The sequence below is a fragment of the Rhamphochromis longiceps genome, linkage group LG5, assembly GCF_057381845.1.
Source record: "Rhamphochromis longiceps isolate RC_006_pf linkage group LG5, R_longiceps_female_GT1.1, whole genome shotgun sequence".
Lineage (NCBI taxonomy): Eukaryota > Metazoa > Chordata > Actinopteri > Cichliformes > Cichlidae > Rhamphochromis > Rhamphochromis longiceps.
In genome coordinates, this window is record NC_140561.1 from 23,345,560 (window position 1) to 23,365,354 (window position 19,795).

The following is a 19,795-nucleotide window of genomic DNA, read 5'->3' on the forward strand; positions in this document are numbered from 1 at the left end:
GATACCATATCAATATCAAGTCATTCTGATTATGCCTTCCAAAATAAATGCCCTTTCAAATTGAGCATATACGGCCTACTTTTTTGACGATTTCAAAATGTTCTTAAACAGAATTTTGCTGTTTCCACAGGATAATTTCACTTTAGTTCAACAGTATACAACCTCACGATGTTACCATATCAATATCAAGTCATTCTGATTTTGCTTTCAAAAATAAAAGCATTTTCAAACTGCCCATATCTGACTTGATCCTGGAACAATTTCAAAATGCTCTAAAATGGAAAATTCCTGTTTCCACAGGGTAATTCCACCTTAGATCAACAGTATACAGCCCCACAGTGATACCATATCAATATCAAGTCATTCTGATTATGCCTTCCAAAATAAAAGACTTTTTAAATTGTCCATAATTGACCTAACTTTCAGTGATTTCAAAATGCTCTAAAATGGAAATTTCCTGTTTCCACAGGGTAATTCCACTTTAGATCAACAGTATACAGCCCCACAGTGATACCATATTAATATCAAGTCATTCTGATTTTGCCTTCCAAAGTAAAAGCCTTTTCAAATTGTCCACAATTGACCTAACTTTCAGTGATTTCAAAATGCTCTAAAATGGAAATTTCCTGTTTCCACAGGATAATTCCACTCCAGATCAACAGTATACAGCCCCACAGTGATACCATATTAATATCAAGTCATTCTGATTATGCCTTCCAAAATAAAAGACTTTTCAAATTGCCAAGATACAACCTACTCTTTTAAAGATTTCAAAATGCTCTAAAAGTGAAAATTGCTGATTCCACAGGATAATTTCACTTTAGGTCAACAGTATACAACCTCACGATGTTACCATATCAATTTCAAGTCATTCTGATTATGCCTTCCAAAATAATGGCCTGTTGAAAATGCCCATAATTTACCTAACTTTCAGTGATTTCAGAATGCTCTAAAAAGGAAGATTTCAGTTTCCACAGGGTAATTCCACTTTAGATCAACAGTATACAACCTCACGATGTTACCATGTCAATTTCAAGTCAGTCTGATTTTGCTTTTCAAAATAAAAGCCTTTTCAATTTGCCCATATATGACTTACTCTTGGAGCGAATTCAAAATGCTCTAAGATGGAAAATTGCTGTTTCCACAGCATAATTCCACTTTAGATCAATAGTATCCAACCCCACAGTGATACCATATCAATATCAAATCAGTCTGATGTTGCCTTCCAAAATAAAAGACTTTTCAAATTGCCGATATACGACCTACTCTTTTAAAGAATTCAGAACGCTCTAAAAATGAAACTTGCTCTTTCCACAGGATGAATCCATGTTAGATCAAAAGTGTACATCCACACCATGGTACTACTTCAATTTCAAGTCATTCTGATTTTGCCTTCCAAAATAATGGCCTGTTGAAAATGCCAATAACTTACCTAACTTTAAGTGATTTCAAAATGCTCTAAAAAGGAAATTTTCTGTTTCCACAGAATAATTTCACTTTAAATCAACAGTATACAACCCCACAGAGATACGATGTTAAGATCAAGTCACTCTGATTTTGCCTTCCAAAATAAAAGTATTTTCAAATTGCCCGTAGACGACCTACTCGTTTAACGATTTCAAAATGCTCTTAAATTGAAAGATGCTGTTTCCACAGGATAATTCCACTTTAGATCAACAGTATCCAACCCGACAGTAAAACCATGTAAATTTCATGTTGGTCTGATTTCGCCTTTCAAATTAATGGCCCGTCGAATTTGTCCATATGTGATATACTCTTTCAATTATTTCAGAATGTTTTAAAAATGAAAATTGCTGTTTCAACACATATTGGGTTTTCATTTTGAAAAGCAAAATCAGACTCAATTGATTATGACAGAATTGAATCATAAAGATGATGTAAAAGGAAGCTGAAATTGCCACTAGGTTGTAATTGATAGTACGTTTATATTTTAAGTCTGTGGAAAGATGTCATGGTTGGTTTGCAAGCTGTTTTGTAATTTCTTTATTTAGAATGACATCTTTCCACAGACTTAAAATATAAACGTGCTATCAATTACAACCTAGTGGCAATTTCAGCTTCCTTTTACATCATCTTTATGATTCAATTCTGTCATAATCAATTGAGTCTGATTTTGCTTTTCAAAATGAAAACCCAATATGTGTTGAAACAGCAATTTTCATTTTTAAAACATTCTGAAATAATTGAAAGAGTATATCACATATCGTTAGCTTCATAGCATAATTGCCTAAGTCATTTGACTAAGTCAATGACTTAGGCACTTATGCTATGAAGCTAACAATATGGACAAATTCGACGGGCCATTAATTTGAAAGGCGAAATCAGACCAACATGAAATTTACATGGTTTTACTGTCGGGTTGGATACTGTTGATCTAAAGTGGAATTATCCTGTGGAAACAGCATCTTTCAATTTAAGAGCATTTTGAAATCGTTAAACGAGTAGGTCGTCTACGGGCAATTTGAAAATACTTTTATTTTGGAAGGCAAAATCAGAGTGACTTGATCTTAACATCGTATCTCTGTGGGGTTGTATACTGTTGATTTAAAGTGAAATTATTCTGTGGAAACAGAAAATTTCCTTTTTAGAGCATTTTGAAATCACTTAAAGTTAGGTAAGTTATTGGCATTTTCAACAGGCCATTATTTTGGAAGGCAAAATCAGAATGACTTGAAATTGAAGTAGTACCATGGTGTGGATGTACACTTTTGATCTAACATGGATTCATCCTGTGGAAAGAGCAAGTTTCATTTTTAGAGCGTTCTGAATTCTTTAAAAGAGTAGGTCGTATATCGGCAATTTGAAAAGTCTTTTATTTTGGAAGGCAACATCAGACTGATTTGATATTGATATGGTATCACTGTGGGGTTGGATACTATTGATCTAAAGTGGAATTATGCTGTGGAAACAGCAATTTTCCATCTTAGAGCATTTTGAATTCGCTCCAAGAGTAAGTCATATATGGGCAAATTGAAAAAGCTTTTATTTTGAAAAGCAAAATCAGACTGACTTGAAATTGACATGGTAACATCGTGAGGTTGTATACTGTTGATCTAAAGTGGAATTACCCTGTGGAAACTGAAATCTTCCTTTTTAGAGCATTCTGAAATCACTGAAAGTTAGGTAAATTATGGGCATTTTCAACAGGCCATTATTTTGGAAGGCATAATCAGAATGACTTGAAATTGATATGGTAACATCGTGAGGTTGTATACTGTTGACCTAAAGTGAAATTATCCTGTGGAATCAGCAATTTTCACTTTTAGAGCATTTTGAAATCTTTAAAAGAGTAGGTTGTATCTTGGCAATTTGAAAAGTCTTTTATTTTGGAAGGCATAATCAGAATGACTTGATATTAATATGGTATCACTGTGGGGCTGTATACTGTTGATCTGGAGTGGAATTATCCTGTGGAAACAGGAAATTTCCATTTTAGAGCATTTTGAAATCACTGAAAGTTAGGTCAATTGTGGACAATTTGAAAAGGCTTTTACTTTGGAAGGCAAAATCAGAATGACTTGATATTAATATGGTATCACTGTGGGGCTGTATACTGTTGATCTAAAGTGGAATTACCCTGTGGAAACAGGAAATTTCCATTTTAGAGCATTTTGAAATCACTGAAAGTTAGGTCAATTATGGACAATTTAAAAAGTCTTTTATTTTGGAAGGCATAATCAGAATGACTTGATATTGATATGGTATCACTGTGGGGCTGTATACTGTTGATCTAAGGTGGAATTACCCTGTGGAAACAGGAATTTTCCATTTTAGAGCATTTTGAAATTGTTCCAGGATCAAGTCAGATATGGGCAGTTTGAAAATGCTTTTATTTTTGAAAGCAAAATCAGAATGACTTGATATTGATATGGTAACATCGTGAGGTTGTATACTGTTGAACTAAAGTGAAATTATCCTGTGGAAACAGCAAAATTCTGTTTAAGAACATTTTGAAATCGTCAAAAAAGTAGGCCGTATATGCTCAATTTGAAAGGGCATTTATTTTGGAAGGCATAATCAGAATGACTTGATATTGATATGGTATCACTGTGGGGCTGTATACTGTTGATCTAAGGTGGAATTACCCTGTGGAAACAGGAATTTTCCATTTTAGAGCATTTTGAAATTGTTCCAGGATCAAGTCAGATATGGGCAGTTTGAAAATGCTTTTATTTTTGAAAGCAAAATCAGAATGACTTGATATTGATATGGTAACATCGTGAGGTTGTATACTGTTGAACTAAAGTGAAATTATCCTGTGGAAACAGCAAAATTCTGTTTAAGAACATTTTGAAATCGTCAAAAAAGTAGGCCGTATATGCTCAATTTGAAAGGGCATTTATTTTGGAAGGCATAATCAGAATGACTTGATATTGATATGGTATCACTGTGGGGCTGTATACTGTTGATCTAAGGTGGAATTACCCTGTGGAAACAGGAAATTTCCATTTTAGAGCATTTTGAAATCACTGAAAGTTAGGTCAATTGTGGACAATTTGAAAAGGCTTTTACTTTGGAAGGCATAATCAGAATGACTTGATATTGATATGGTATCACTGTGGGGCTGTATACTGTTGATCTAAGGTGGAATTACCCTGTGGAAACAGGAATTTTCCTTTTTAGAGCATTTTGAAATCACTGAAAGTTAGGTCAATTATGGACAATTTGAAAAGGCTTTTATTTTTGAGAGCAAAATCAGAATGACTTGATATTGATATGGTATCACTGTGGGGCTGTATACTGTTGATCTAAAGTGGAATTACCCTGTGGAAACAGGAATGTGCCATTTTAGAGCATTTTGAAATTGTTCCAGGAGCAACTCAGATATGGGCAGTTTGAAAATGCTTTTATTTTTTAAAGCAATATCAGAATGTCTTGATATTGATATGGTAACATCGTGAGGTTGTATACTGTTGATCTGGAGTGGAATTACCCTGTGGAAACAGGAAATTTCCATTTTAAAACATTTTGAAATCACTGAAAGTTAGGTCAATTATGGACAATTTAAAAAGGCTTTTATTTTGGAAGGCATAATCAGAATGACTTGATATTGATATGGTATCACTGTGGGGCTGTATACTGTTGATCTAAGGTGGAATTACCCTGTGGAAACAAGAATTTTTCATTTTAGAGCATTTTGAATCGTTAGAAGATTAAGTCAATTATGGACAATTTCAAAGGGCCATTACTATGAAAGGCAAAATCAGACTGACTTGATATTGATATGGTATCACTGTAAAAAGACTGTGGTTGGAAAGTGTTGATATAAAGTTCAAATAGTATTTGGAAATACGACTTTTGCTTTTAAGAGCATTATTAAGTCATTGAAAGAGTAGTTCAAAAATGAAGATTCACAGGGCTTTTACTTTGAAATCCAAAATAAGATGGCCTTGATAGTGACAGGGCACAATTAGGGTACAAGGCTGTGTCATATAGATCTAACATTAGAGTTTGTAAAAAAAAAAAAGCCTAAATTATATGTTATTATGTTCTTAACATATCTGTTAATTCACTCGAAGTTGGCTTTTATTTTGAAATCCGGTTTCCACATCCATTCCCGTAATACTTTGAATACACAGGGAACGTAAAACAAACTGGAGGCTGGCTTGACTGCAAGTCTCGAATTGGAGGCTGGCTTGACACCAGTGAGCTATGGCAGAGTGGATAGTGTCACATGCAGCTGTGGGGTTAGCAGAGGGGGGAACATAAACAGCCACCAAGATGACGTGAGAGAATTCCCTGGGTAAATAATACGGCCTGAGTCCAACAGCACACAGTTCAGTGTCCGGGCAACAAATCCTTTCTTTGATTGTTATGTTGGCAGGGTTACACCACCGGTTGTTAACTAAAACAGCAAGCCCACCTCCTTTACGCTTACCGCTAGCGATGCTGTCCCTGTCCGCCCGAACAGTGTGGAAGCCTTCCACGGAAGCATTCTCATCGGGAATGACCTGGTGCAGCCATGATTCGGTGAAACACATCAGGCTACACTCTCGGTATTCCCTCTGACTCCGTACCAGTGCTGAGAGCTCGTCGATTTTAATTGCCAACGATCGCACATTTCCCATCACGATAGACGGCAGACACGGTTTAAACCTCCTCCTCGCTTCGAGCCTCCGCTGTCTCACCGTCACCTTTTTTCTTCTCTTCTGTCCTTGACCTCTGCATCCCCGATGTGTTTTCCTCCAAATTTCAGCTGGTACTTCTGCGGGCACTTCTGCGGGCCTGGCCAGCGAGCCGGCCGGCATCAGGGCGATCAGCTGATCTCTGGAGTAAACAGTCCGTGCGTGTAGGAGATGTGCCGCGGTCCCGTTCCATGATAAAAGTAACAGTTCCACGGCCACCAGAAGAACAAAAACTCTCTCAATCCACATGATTGAGTAAGAGATAGAAAACGGAGGAAAATACAAGTCAGAAAAAAAAAGAATACGTAAGAAAAAAGAGCTAAACTAAGAGAAAAGCAGGAGCGACTGTAACAGGCTGCACGCTGGTTGGCGCATGCGCACTGAAATGATCGCAATGTGCCCGTTTTCTGATGGCTGCTTCCAGCAGGATAATGCACCATGTCACAAAGCTCTAATTACCTCAAAATAGTTTCTTGAATATGACATTGAGTACCCCTCTGGCCTCCACAGTACCCAGATCTCAATTCAATACAGCACCTTTGGGATGTGGTGCAAATTTCTGAGAAATGTTTCCAGCACCTTGTTCAATCTATGGTATAAAGAATTAAGGGAGTTCTGAAGGCAAAAAAAAATGGATCTACCCTTGTACTAACTAGGTCTACTTAATATAGTGAATGTGAAGCCCTCCAAACTACATGATAAATTACCATTAATTACCATTAATGCTAACAGCCATGTAATGCATGTAATATACGTATCTGAATTTACATACATTTTGAAACAATATTGAGGATTGTTAACAAATTATCTCTGATTTGTGACTTACTGCCAAAACTCTAAAACAGAAGATGATGCATTCACAGGTGATGTCCAGTTGGCAGTAGTATTGTAGTTGTTAATTTCTACACAACGATCTGAAATGTATCAAAATCTTGTTAAACACGCTCTGCTGACACATCAACAAGTGAATACTGCATTAAATATTGTGAACATTAGCTTTAGTATTTCATAAATGTATAGTTGTGTGAATATTTGCATATTAACATTTCAATCCAATCTTTACATACTTCCAATTCATTTACCAATTAAGTCAGTAATTTGTTGATGTATATGTGGGACAGAAAATTGAATTTACTCGTGTTCCAGGTGTTATTACAGGTGGCCCATGGCAACTCTCCAGAGAAGGAAGAGAACAAGTAGAGAAAAGCCCAGGCTAAAATCACAATATAGCTGATACTTCCATAGAAAATGATCATTTGGCTGGTGTATCCCATGCCTGGAAACAACATAACTGTTAACATTGCATTCCCTCAGTTTTTCTTCATTGATCTGCTTCACCACAATCCCAGTGGTTAGCTCACCTTCAAACAAGGGGCAGACCTTCCTCCAGCACATGATCCCCCCCTGACTGGTGTACTGGCCCAGTGCCGTCTCCAGCACAAATAGAGGTATGCCACAGGTCACAAGGAACAGGACATAAGGAATTAAGAAAGCACCTAGAGGTAGGAAAAAATAAACAGTAAACAACATATGGATTGGCTCTGCTTTGAGGGCAGCAAATGTTAACAGTTAAAATAACAGGGACGAAATACAGTAACGACATTATATCCTCCTGATAACCAAGCAAAATAGTATCTTTCAGTTTAACTGTTTAATGAATCACACAAGGGGATCAATGCTCTTTATCTGATTCAGCTGTTAGCTCAATTCCATTTGCTGTCCAGAGAGACGGATTTATAAAGTCTATCAGCAGAGACACGCCAAGACTCACACCTACATGCATGTGCAAGCACACACACATACATGCATACCTACAGATACTGTCACGGCCAGGCGGATCAGCTGCACGCTGATCAGCCCTCTCTGTTTCTCTCTCTCTCTTCCTCTTCTCTCTCGCCGGGGCAGAACTCACTGTGGGTTCACGCCCTCAGCCCACGCCCTCGGGAGATGAGACACCTGGAGCAGCATTTAAGCCAGGAGGTGACTGCTGTTCGTCGCTGGATCGTTGTCTACCACGCGTTAGTGAAGTCAAGCTACAACAAGTTTAGTTAAGAGTGTTTTCCTCTGTGCGTCGTTCTTAACCCTGTCTCCCTGTCTACAGAGCTTCCTGGATTTTTCCCCGTGTGATTCCCGTGTGGCAGTGTCGGAGTGTGAGCCTGTGATCGTGTGAGTGGATATTCTGAAGAACGCGTGCTTTCCCTTGGACTTCCCTGGAGACCCCTTCTCCACCCACTCAGCTGTATATAACACCCCCCCGCACATTCTTGTATATACACCTGGTGACTTGTAAATAAATCCTTCTTGTGAGCATCAGAACCGGAGTCCTGTGCTTGAGTCCTCCTCCAAACCGTAACAGATACACATGCTGACAAATGGAAAATTATGCAAAATGTATCAAAGTGTTAATCAGACATACAGAATTATACAACAATTAAAATACTGGCTGTGGCACAGCCTGCTAATAGATGCACCTGTGGTATCACTACTTGACCTCTAACCTCTAACCTTTAGTTCAAGGTCACTGAGATTCGAACTCGTTGGAGATTTTTAGTAAATGCACTTGTGGTATCGATTTCAAAATGTTAGGTAACTTCCTTCTTGAGTTATCATATCCACAAGATTTTTCGAAAACTTGACTTCTGACCCCTGACCTTGAGGCTGAGATTTTTTAGCAGATACACCTGTGGGATCTATTTGAAACACCACTTGTGTTAGGCTTGATTTCTTAATGTAAGGGTGAAACCTAAGGTAACCTCTAAAAATTTAAACTCTTCAACATTTTTTAGGTATAACAAGTAAACAAAGGTGATACAGCAAGTCAAGCTTGCGGGTAGATTTAGAAACCCAGTCGCTCTTGAGATCCTGTTCTAAAGTGTCCAGTTTAACAAATTTGTACTCTGCCAACCTGGCTTTATTTAACATTTTAAAAAAAGGCAAAGTCAAGACTCCTGGGCTGCAGCTCCTGTTCCTGAGACGGGACAGGCTGGGTTTGATTTAGCTTACATGTTGAAATCTGAAAGTATCATGTATTTCTGGAGGGAAGGCAGCAGAAAGAGCTGTAAGTAATTTACTGAAGTGTCAAAGAACACATTCTTTCACACCTTTCTGGCAGCTGAAGTAAACTTGCTGGTAAATGTGGCCTTTAACCCTCTTTGAGATTAATATTTGCAGCTGTCGAGGCACAGAACCTGTTTTTGGTGCCAAATCGCTCCTCTTCTTGTTATAAATCTCATTAAAATTGACATACATACATACATAACAGCGGTCCCCAACCCCCAGGCCTCGGACCGGTACCGGTCCGTGAGTCGTTTGGTACCGGGCCGCAAGAGTTGAGGCTCAGGTGTGAAATGTATAGTTTTCAGGGGTTTTATCAGTTTTCAGCGTTATTTTGTTATCGTTTTCATCGTTTACTTGGTTTTCCTGGGTCTTTTCACGTGTGTTATGAATAAATTTTCTTTTTTTCGGTACCGGTACTAGTTTTATTTTGTTGTATTTATCCGCGACACCTCAAAGGCCGGTCCATGAAAATATTGTTGGGCATAAACCGGTCCGTGGCGCAAAAAAGGTTGGGGACCGCTGGTTTAGAAAATACTGCCAAAGCTCTTCATCTTTCATCCTCTGATGACAAATTTTGTTTCATTTACCCACATAAATCTGTTGTACACACACACACACATGTGAAGAGAGAGAGAGTATGCATAGTATGCAAATAGCCACCAAACAGCCATCATAATTCGTCATACAATGAGAACAGGACAAATCAACAATTGACAAGGACTAATTAATATTAAAATCTGTAACATAATGTATTGTTTGGAGTTTAGTCTGTTACTGTTGCTATTTTTACCATTTCTTCTTGCAGCAACTGTAACCCACATAATTTCCTTAGGGATTAATAAAGTATTCTGATTCCGATTGTTTCAGGATGACCTGCCATTATCTGCATACCTGCATCTTTTGCTTGTTTCTCCTCTTCTTTTCTCTTTTTTCTAAACTGAGCACCTGATGGCTTTGAACTTTTCTTGTCCATCTTCCATTGGTTTTAATTTTGCACTCCAGTATGAACACCCATCACCACAACATAACCTAATAGACCAACACCTTAGTTCACAGATTCACTTTGTCTAGAGTTTATTTCTGGGATTTCACACAACCCAGGATTCATATCATGAATAGATAATGGGCTTGGATTTACAACATTATAAATGAAATGTGCTCTATTTGGAAGCAGCCGGCCCCCTCCCCTTTCGACGGGTTGTGTGTGAGACTTTAAATCATCAAACTGTAAATTTTAAATTTTAAATTGTTATTGATCCCTTTACCCCGAGTCCTAAAGTGTATATTTATTTTCTTACTCTTCTTATATATATTGTTTGTTTACTTGCACTGCTGTAACTGGAGCCTTGTCGTCTCGTCTCTCTATATACTGGACTGTATGTAGCGGAGATGAGAATAAAGTTTACTTTGGCTTCAGCAGCGAGCAGGCGCACCGAGGGCTCTCGCGCTCACTTTTCGTGTACAGAATTTCGAAAAAACATCGGTGCAAATTATAAGTCTGTATCATAATAACTTAAAGAAGTCCAGACGCTTTTCTTTGCAAGCTCCTTTGACTCTGTATCATAATGTCTGGTGTTTTCGTGTTTGTTGGTTTCTTTTTATTTTGTTTTTATTTTGTGAGTTGATTATTATTAGATGCTGCTCCAGCCAGAGAATCCCCTACCGCCCCGCCCTCTCCTCCCTGTGCCGCAAGCAGCAGGCGCACCTGGCAAACGGAGGGCGCCCTTACACCCAGCAAATGGGCGATAGAAAACCGATCGGTGCCTATGCCATTCCCTGACTGACGTTGGGGCAGCATGAGTACGAGCATTTTTTTTTTGCCGATGCCCGTGATGCCGCCCCCCACCACGATGCCGCCCCGGGAACCGCCCGTGTCGCCCGTATCTAAAACCACTACTGTGTATAACTCAGGGGCGATTTTAGCCCATTTTTGGGGGGCGCTTCAGCACCCCCAAAATGAATCAAAGCACCCCCAAAGATTTCTTACTTTTTTTTGAGAACATTCGCTGTTTGTGTGACACACTACTAAAAATATAAAAAGCATACAGTACTGTACTTGTTTGAGACATAAAATTTTAACAACAAAAGTATAGATAACCCCCCTCCCAAAATGGTTTGTTCCAGCTCGCCTCTCCCCTACTCTGGCTCTAGGGCTCTTGCTGCCAGAGCATGGTGGCTGAGACGCAGCGGAGTGGGGGTGTAAGTGCCTGACTTAAAAAGGACATGTTAGCTGCGTTTAACCTTCAGTTACTCTTAGTTAGGTAGGAGTCAGACCATGTTTCTTTTTAGCTGAAAAGCATTACACCAGGTAACCTGCAGTGTTGAAAACGTGTTTTCCAACAATGTTTGCTACCTTATCCGTCCTTCTCTGTCAGCAACTTTTGATCGTCCTGTTGCTCCCATTGAAATGTATACAGCCTATTTAAAATCTAAAACTTTAAATTGTCTGCAGCCTACTGTTGGTTACCACTGTCCTCTTTGAAATGGATACTAACTAGCTAACTGACTGAATGCCCATTAACCTTATAACTCCTGTTGTGTGAGTGTGTGTTTGTGTACAGAGAGACAGCCAGGTTCATAATGGATATAAGGAAGTTTTTTCAAAAAAAGGAGCCACATTCAGGTAAAAGTGTAAAATCAAATGATCCATCAATCAAGAATAATGTTGGATCAGTGTTTCAATGTTTATATCTTTTATTAGATGTTCATGTGGTTTAGTTATTTGCCTTTTGGTTAAAAGTACACTGAAAGAGGACTTTTTGTTAGTGATCTTAATAGAATTTTTTTCATATTAATGTAATTTTTCATCTAATTGAATACAATCTATTTGTGTATGATTGTCAGTCCAAAGAGGGAGAGAGGACAGAGGGGAACGTGAGGAGAAAGTACAAGGTCAGGAAGAACCAGGTAAGAAAACAGACAGGGAACAGTGACAGGCACAACAGAAACTGTTAAACTGACAAAGAGAAAAAAAACCCTGATTTTACTCACACAGTCTGGAAGTTGTGTTCTCCCTATATTAAAGCTGCTATACAGAATCTGCAAAACAAACTGGGTTGAAACATTTTTGACCCTCTTTAACAACATTCCAACATAACATTATAATTGATTGGGGAGATTAAAATTAATGATATATTTTTATGTGGTTCAGCCACAACTCTACTAAAACCTCAGACAGTAATAGGTAGGCCAACTTTTGGACCGTCCAGTTGCCTGTATGACTGCCGCAGTACGTACATCACATTTGCACATTATCAGAAAGTGCCAAACAGCCCTGGTGGAGTGAGGAGCTGTAAAGAGAAGCAGATGCTCTGTTTATATTCTAAAAATGTTTTAATCTTGTTTCAAAGATTCTGTACAGCAGCTTTAAATGTTTTCCAAAAGCACACATACACTTATCAGTGTTTCTCAAACTTTTTACAGTGTGTACCACCTGAGAAAAAATGTCCAAAAAGTACCACTATGAAAGCATGAACCTCATAAATCTTACAACACAAAGTTATTATTATTAAATTAGTAAAATTAGTATCTGCAATAAAGATTTGTTGTCATTGTATACATTCTACCACAGGCAAAGTTGCCTCCATTTTTATAGTTTTTATTAATATTTTGTAATAATTTATTTGTAATAATTTATTCTGTTTTGGGAGTGTTTTTTTTTAATGTATCTGTATTATATTATACATACACAATAAAAGTGAATCTCTGTCCATAAAATGCACTCAGTTTACTTTTTACTCACTATGAGCATCACTCATTATTCTCCCCGAGTAATTAAGGTTAGGATATGTATTTTTTTCTATTCCAATCCATTCTTCTTTTGCAGCATTTAAATAACCTTTATCAGATTTGATGGTTTTGTTACAGGCAAAGTGTTTTGCTTTTCTTTCACAACTGTGGGGATTAAATTGTGTTAAAATGTACAAAACAGTGATGTCATGTTTTGTGACGAGGACACAGGCACAGAGAGACTTGATGAATTTAAGAATCGTATGATTTAATAAAGAAATTTGCAGACTTGCACAGAGATGGTAAAATTATGATGACTGATAACGGAGACGAAGACAACAGACAATGAGGACAGGGAGGAACAGGGGTTTAAATGCACCAAAGTGACAGTCAGAGAGAACTCGGGAGTCGGGACAACATTTAAGGATGCAGGGACTGACAGAGACAGGTTTATCTTGCCTGGCTGGGCAACTCTCTGGGTGCTCAGCACCCCCAAAGCTCTGATCCTGGAATCGCCCCTGGTATAACTAACGACACTATAACGAGCAGCTCCACGGTCTGTGCATCCGTGTGGACAGACTGTTTTCTGGTGAGGAGCAGTCCTGGGATGTGCGCCAGTAGTGGTGATAATAAGCTCCGTATGCGAAAAGTATGCACTGTGGGACTTTCTGCGCACCGCAGCGGTTTGGTACTGCGTTACGTAACAGGTGTGTAGTCTCCGCTGAGACTGGCTCGTGAAAACCACGCTGACTCCGGCTCCACGCCCTGCGCTTTGACTGAAAGGCGGTTCTTGAGCTTGTTTTCTAGTCCAGCTTCATATACCAGTGGCATTTGTTACGATGGTTTAACCGACTGCTTCTCGTGTAAACATTTACTAATATAACGACTTTCGGGATGTTTTACTTACTTTACTCCTTATTACACTGAGATCATCACATGGCGTTTACTTTGTAACTTGTTCTGATTGGTAAACTTGCTGCCCTGTTCCAAAACACTGTTGCATTGATCCAGCGCACTTTTTGTTGTTTGCTTCTGTCATGCGCCTAAAACTCTGCAGATTAATCAGTAAAATTCAAATTAGGCTAGAAAAAAAGGTGAAAGCAACTTTCTTTGTAATAAAAAAACAGAATAAATCTGGCAATGTATTTTTTTTTTCAATAACCTGTGGGACAGAAGGAAACGGGGATGAAAACTAAGCTGCTTATCAACCATTTAATATGTTTTTCATCCTCTAATTAGACCCTCCCCCAACCAAGAAAAAGTCATCTGCGATTAATAAAACAATAGTCTACTGGTCATTCTGTTTCTTCTCTCTCTCTCTCTCTCTCTCTCTCTCTCTCTCTCTCTCTCTCTCTCTCTCTCTCTCTGTTTTTTATTATGGGAACAAAGAGTTTCGGAGGTTCAGACATCGCACTGCACTTTGGTTAAGTAAGGGGGAGAATAACAGAAATACTCACCCCCGCCATTCTTGTAGCAAAGATATGGAAATCTCCACACGTTGCCAAGTCCAATAATAGCACCGGCCACAGACAGGATGAACTCCTTTTTGCTGCCCCACTTGCCACGCTCTTCTACAGTTTTTGAAGTGGTCTTTGTGGAGGAATGGAAGAGTCTGCACAGAGAGTCTGCCATGCTGCTGTGCAGAGAGCTTACCTAATGGTAAAACTGACACAAGTCCCCGAGTTTCTGGAGTGACGGGGTGGGGACCGTGTCATGCAGATGTGCACGAGCTTACCTAAATGTTACCCAATTGTTTCCTAACTGTCCGACTGTGAGGCCACAAACCGAGCTTTGCAAGACTGTCGGGCCAGCAGCCGACTAGTCAGTGAAGTCCAGCTCCCTCCTTAATTGTTTTTTGTTTTGTTTTGTTTTTTGTTCTGATAGAATTCTTTCAACATGTAGCAATTCGCGGTGCGTGCAGATGTTATAACATGACCAACAGCCTATAGGGACAGTGCGAGCATGACGGTGAAGAAACGTGCTTACCTGTCAAAATCCGTTACGCCCACAGGTGTTCCGTGGGTGTGGGCGTGCTCGGTATCTGTCCTGCGGGAAAAGAAAGAAAGAAAGAAACACACACACACACACACACACATCGTTTTCTTTCTTAAATGATCATCCATACATACACACATAGTGTATATATATATATATATATATATATATATATATATATATACAGGGACGTGCAGAGGGGGGGGCTAGAGGGGCTTGAGCACCCGCCCCTTTCCTGATGAGTGCCCAAAGTGCCCTTTTGTTGAGGCAACTTTTAAATTTTTTTTATTTATTTATTATTATTTTTTTATGTGTGTGTGCGTGCGGAGTCCTGTCTGTGCCCCTCAACAATAATATTTAACTATTAATCATAGTTTTGCTAAATAAAAGGATCTGGCTTGCATCAGTCACATGATCACATTTAACCAATGATCGCCCTCGACGGCAGAACGCGCTGGTTACGAGCCGGGAACGAGCTCACAAAGAGCACGCGCATTTTTTGCGGTCCGGAGCTGTAGGAGAACAGAGCGTTCTCACTCCCGAGGCGTAACATGTCGACGTTTTGTCACGTCCCGCGGCGTTCCTGAGGAACGCGAAAGGAGACCTTCGGCGTTCTTATGGTACGCGGCGGGTTATGGCTGGAATCCAGTGCAATGACGCTCCCGCGGTAGTAGACGTTCCAGCCCTGTATTCCAGCCCTAAACCTAACCTTATCCCTAGCCCTGACCATAACCTTATTCCTGACCTTAACCAGGACTTTAATGATGTTAAATAGCGTGTTTCTAAGCGATTTGAAGAAAAAGAGCGAACATGTGTAGGTTCAGTCCAGACGGTTCTCATATTTCCTCTTTTTCCGAGGTCGTCATTTAGGAACGTGGTGGGTAGCCGAAAACGTAATATGGTGACGATTTGTCACCTAGCGTAAAATGTTACGCTTTGGGAGTGAGAACGGGTTGAGGAGAAACACAAGTTAACTCAGAGACACAGACTGATGCGACAAACCCAGTAAGTAGGTGTACAGCGTACACTGTAGTGTGTAGCACCCAGGAGTATTAGCTTATTACGTACACGTTGGTAAGCTGTCTTGTTGCAACTGACGAACTGAAACAAACGAGCGTGCTGTGTGTGCAACAGCGCGACAAACATTACCTGTCCTTTTATTAACTCCACAAGTAGTGCTGGTCATAGCTGCTGGCTACCTGTGTAAGGCTGTCATGGGTTTGTAGCTCTGTCACCGTTTTAGGGAACATATTTAGTTTTAAAGTAAGTTTCCGGGCTTTTCCTGCCTTTCTGGAGGGATTATATTTCACTAAAAAACGATCTAATATGCATGTCCACATAATAATAATTATAATATATTAAAAAACACACGCTGTATTTTAAAGAACATACATTAAGAAGCAGATTATATTAGATTTATATTTTAAATAAGACAAAAGATTGTATCTCTACAGTTTAAAAATGTAATAAGCTTTGCCCTGCACAGAGTGGATAGTGAAACAAATGGAATCATCATAAATACATTATTTCATATTTATTACTTCCCCCTCCTCATTGCTTTATTATTGTAGCTCTAGTAATAAATAATAATGTAAGGATGCCCATAGTATATACAGTATTCTGAAGAAGGTCTAAAATGTCACTGTGCGTGCATGTGTGTGTTTTATGTATATAGATTTTTTTAAATTATTACTCATGATATAACATTGTGCAGACATGGCTGGTAAGGACATGAGGAGGAAACAGTAGGAGCGTATGAGGCTACTAAAGGCAGTGCTATAACATTTTTCTGTCATCATTTTATTATAGATTAAGTGCAAGAGTTGTTAGGTGTGGATAATTAGATTATAGTTTATTGCAATAGCAAGTTGTGCCTTGTTCTCAGATAGACAGCAAGTGGAGAGTGATATATGAAATGATGGGAAGGAAGGAAGAAGAGAAGCAAAGAGTGATTCACAGGCAGAGCCGAGTTTATGTCACAGTTTTTCGTTGCCTTATGGTTCCAAGCGCTGTCACCAATCTTTGCATTTTGTTATTATCTCATGACACTTGTTTAATCAGCTACCATCTCTCCTGTGGACTTTTTAATGTCTACAGTCTCAGATCAACACAGCCCTGCCCTTCCCATATTAGATTCTTGATGAATGTGTGTTGTTGTTATTCAGCATGGTTCAATGTGCCCCTTTTTAACTTTGAGCACCCGCCCCTTTAAACCTCTCTGCACGTCCCTGTATATATATATATACTATGTTCCAGGCATGTCCCACCGGGAGGAGGCCCCGGGGCAGACCCAGGACACGCTGGAGAGATTATATCTCTCGGCTGGCCTGGGAACGCCTTGGTGTTCCCCCGGATAAGCTGGAGGAGGTGGCTGGGGAGAGGGAGGTCTGGGCGTCTTTGCTTAGGCTGCTGCCCCCGCGACCCTGCCTCGGATAAAGCGGATGAAGATGGATGGATGGATATGTGTGTGTGTGTGTGTGTGTGTGTGTGTGTGTGTGTGTGTGTGTGTGTGTGTGTGTGTGTGTGTGTATGGATGATCATTTAAGAAAGAAAACGAAATGTGGAGATTACTGTTTGGCAGCTTTAAACAACAACTGTAATCTCCACACATTTCGACTTTTTCTCGAAATACAATTACGACTTTAATCTGAAAATCAAAATGATCGAAAGTCATTTTTTTTCTTAATGTGGCTCAAATACGCCTTCTTCAATAAAGCCACAGGCGGAATAGTGTTTTTAACTCAGTGTCACAAAGATCTGTTACACATTCATGAGTGCAAATTCAAGTTTATAAAATCAATTTTTTTACATTATCTAATGACGTAATTACAATGTTTTTTACGAAAAGATAAAAACGTAATGATTTAATATGATCATATTTTTAATAAAGGCCAGTCTCTGTCATTAGTTCTGTATAACTTTCAAATAAATATTTATCCTGATTTTCTTCCTGTTTATTTTCTTTTCAGCTGTACTTTTGCATATTTAATTTGCGTAATTTGTTATGCAAATAGTGCTGAATGCAGCATCTCTCTCTCTCTCTCTCTCTCTCTCTCTCTCTCTCACACACACACACACACACACACACACACACACACACACACACACACACACACACACACACACACACACACACACACCAGTATAGTTAAGCCAGTCTGAAAAACTTCTATAACCAACAGCGACATGTATTAACAAACCTTATGCTGAAAGTGTCAAAAAATAAAACGTGATAAAAAAAAATTCTGAGCACTCAGTAATATGTGGGGTTGATAAACTTTTGCAGACTGTGTGGCTTAGAATACACAAGAAGACTGTTACCTTTACAATCAGGGTGGCAAATTTATTTTAAATATGCAATGAGTCCACCAAAATTGTTTTTCTCACAATCAGTATTCCAGAACAGCAGGACAGGAAGCTCAAACTAGCTCGCCACTGCAAAAGTTTACTTATTTATTATTATTACTATTATTAATTTTTGTTTTTGCAAAGCCCTGTAAAAAACCTCTGTGCCATGTTAGAAAGGTATTGATATTAAGTACATAATGCATGCAATTAAAAGGCTTCAAAAAATGTTTCCATCAAATAAACTACATGGTGATTGTACATATCCCACAAATACAGAGAGTGTTGTGGGAACAAGCTGATACACCAAACCAAAATGTAGAAGTAATTTGTTGCTTAGAAGTTCACTTAGACTTATGTAATAACAAATTAATAACAAATTACAAGTAATAAAAAATAACAATCCTGTAATAACCTGTATCAACAAATTACAGGTTAGTATAAAAACAAATGTGCATAAATAATGTAAATAATATAAGAAATATGACGTGGATTGCCATTAAAGACAGATAATAAAAAATCATTTTTACAGTTAGATGCAAATATTTTTGGACACTGACATAATTTGATGTTATTTAAGTTGATTATTAAATCATATTAAAGACAATACTATGATGAACCTAGACTTACAGATTTGTAACTTTAATTTAAGGGGATGGACAAAAACACAGCATTAACTGCTGATAAAGAGCCATTTTCATGCATAGTCCACTTTTATCAAGAAATGAAATCTAAATGAAGACAATAAATAATAAATAAAATTCTTATTTTTTATACTTCATTGAGAATTCTTGCAGTAAATGGTTACCTGCACCCATTGATATCGCCACTGATTTCCTCCGTTGTGATGCTTTAATGCAGCTGTCTTGATTTGTGACTTTTTTGTTGGTCTTCTGCGAGTGTAAAGCATGCTCAGCATGGTGAAGACTTATGCAAAACCCCTGTGATTGCTCCAGGTTATTGTCCACCAGCTTTGCTGCATTTCACTGAACCTGTGCAGAAAGTATAGCTTTGCACCTTGTTTTTCAGGTATTGTTATTTTCTTCTGATCATGAGTTTTCCATCGTTTTTTTATACCTGTCCTTCTGGTAAGGTAGGAGCTTTCCATCGTTTTTTATACCTGTCCTTCTGGTAAGGTAGGAGCTCAGTTTTATCTGTTGATAGTTTTTGGCAAAATCTAATCTAAACTTTCTTTTCTTGAGAGAAATAAAAAATGTAATCCGATCTATTAAATATCAAAAAAGCACCTCACCTTACATAGACTACAGCGTACGCCGGAGTTCCTAAATAAAATTCACCCTCAGATTTCTGCTCTTTGTGTGAAGTGCAATACGGCTGTAGGGACCTATTACCACTGCATATGGCAATGTCCTTTAATTACTAGATTTTGGAAGAATATTGCTATAGAGCTCTGCTCTATTTTCCACCGAACGATCCCACTGAACCCTATGCTGTTCGTTCTGGGTCTATCTATAGAAGGGCTCTCTCTGTCTTCTGTACAGATGCTTTTGTTAAGTAAACTT

General features: G+C 38.7%; 1 protein-coding gene across 1 annotated transcript in view; it reads right to left on the reverse strand.

Annotated features, from left to right (window-relative positions):
* Nucleotides 1–14,861, reverse strand: part of LOC146670041 (sodium- and chloride-dependent GABA transporter 2-like) — a 29,084-nt gene extending 14,223 nt beyond the window's left edge. Inside the window, exons 1-4 of the mRNA XM_085406736.1 lie at nt 14,390–14,861; nt 7,508–7,642; nt 7,282–7,422; nt 6,973–7,060 (exon numbers count right to left, since the gene is read on the reverse strand). Of these exons, the coding sequence (XP_085262862.1) occupies nt 6,973–7,060; nt 7,282–7,422; nt 7,508–7,642; nt 14,390–14,564 (539 nt within the window). The 5' untranslated portion in view covers nt 14,565–14,861. The remainder of the gene's footprint in view (nt 1–6,972; nt 7,061–7,281; nt 7,423–7,507; nt 7,643–14,389) is intronic.
* Between the last annotated feature and the right edge of the window lie 4,934 nt (nt 14,862–19,795).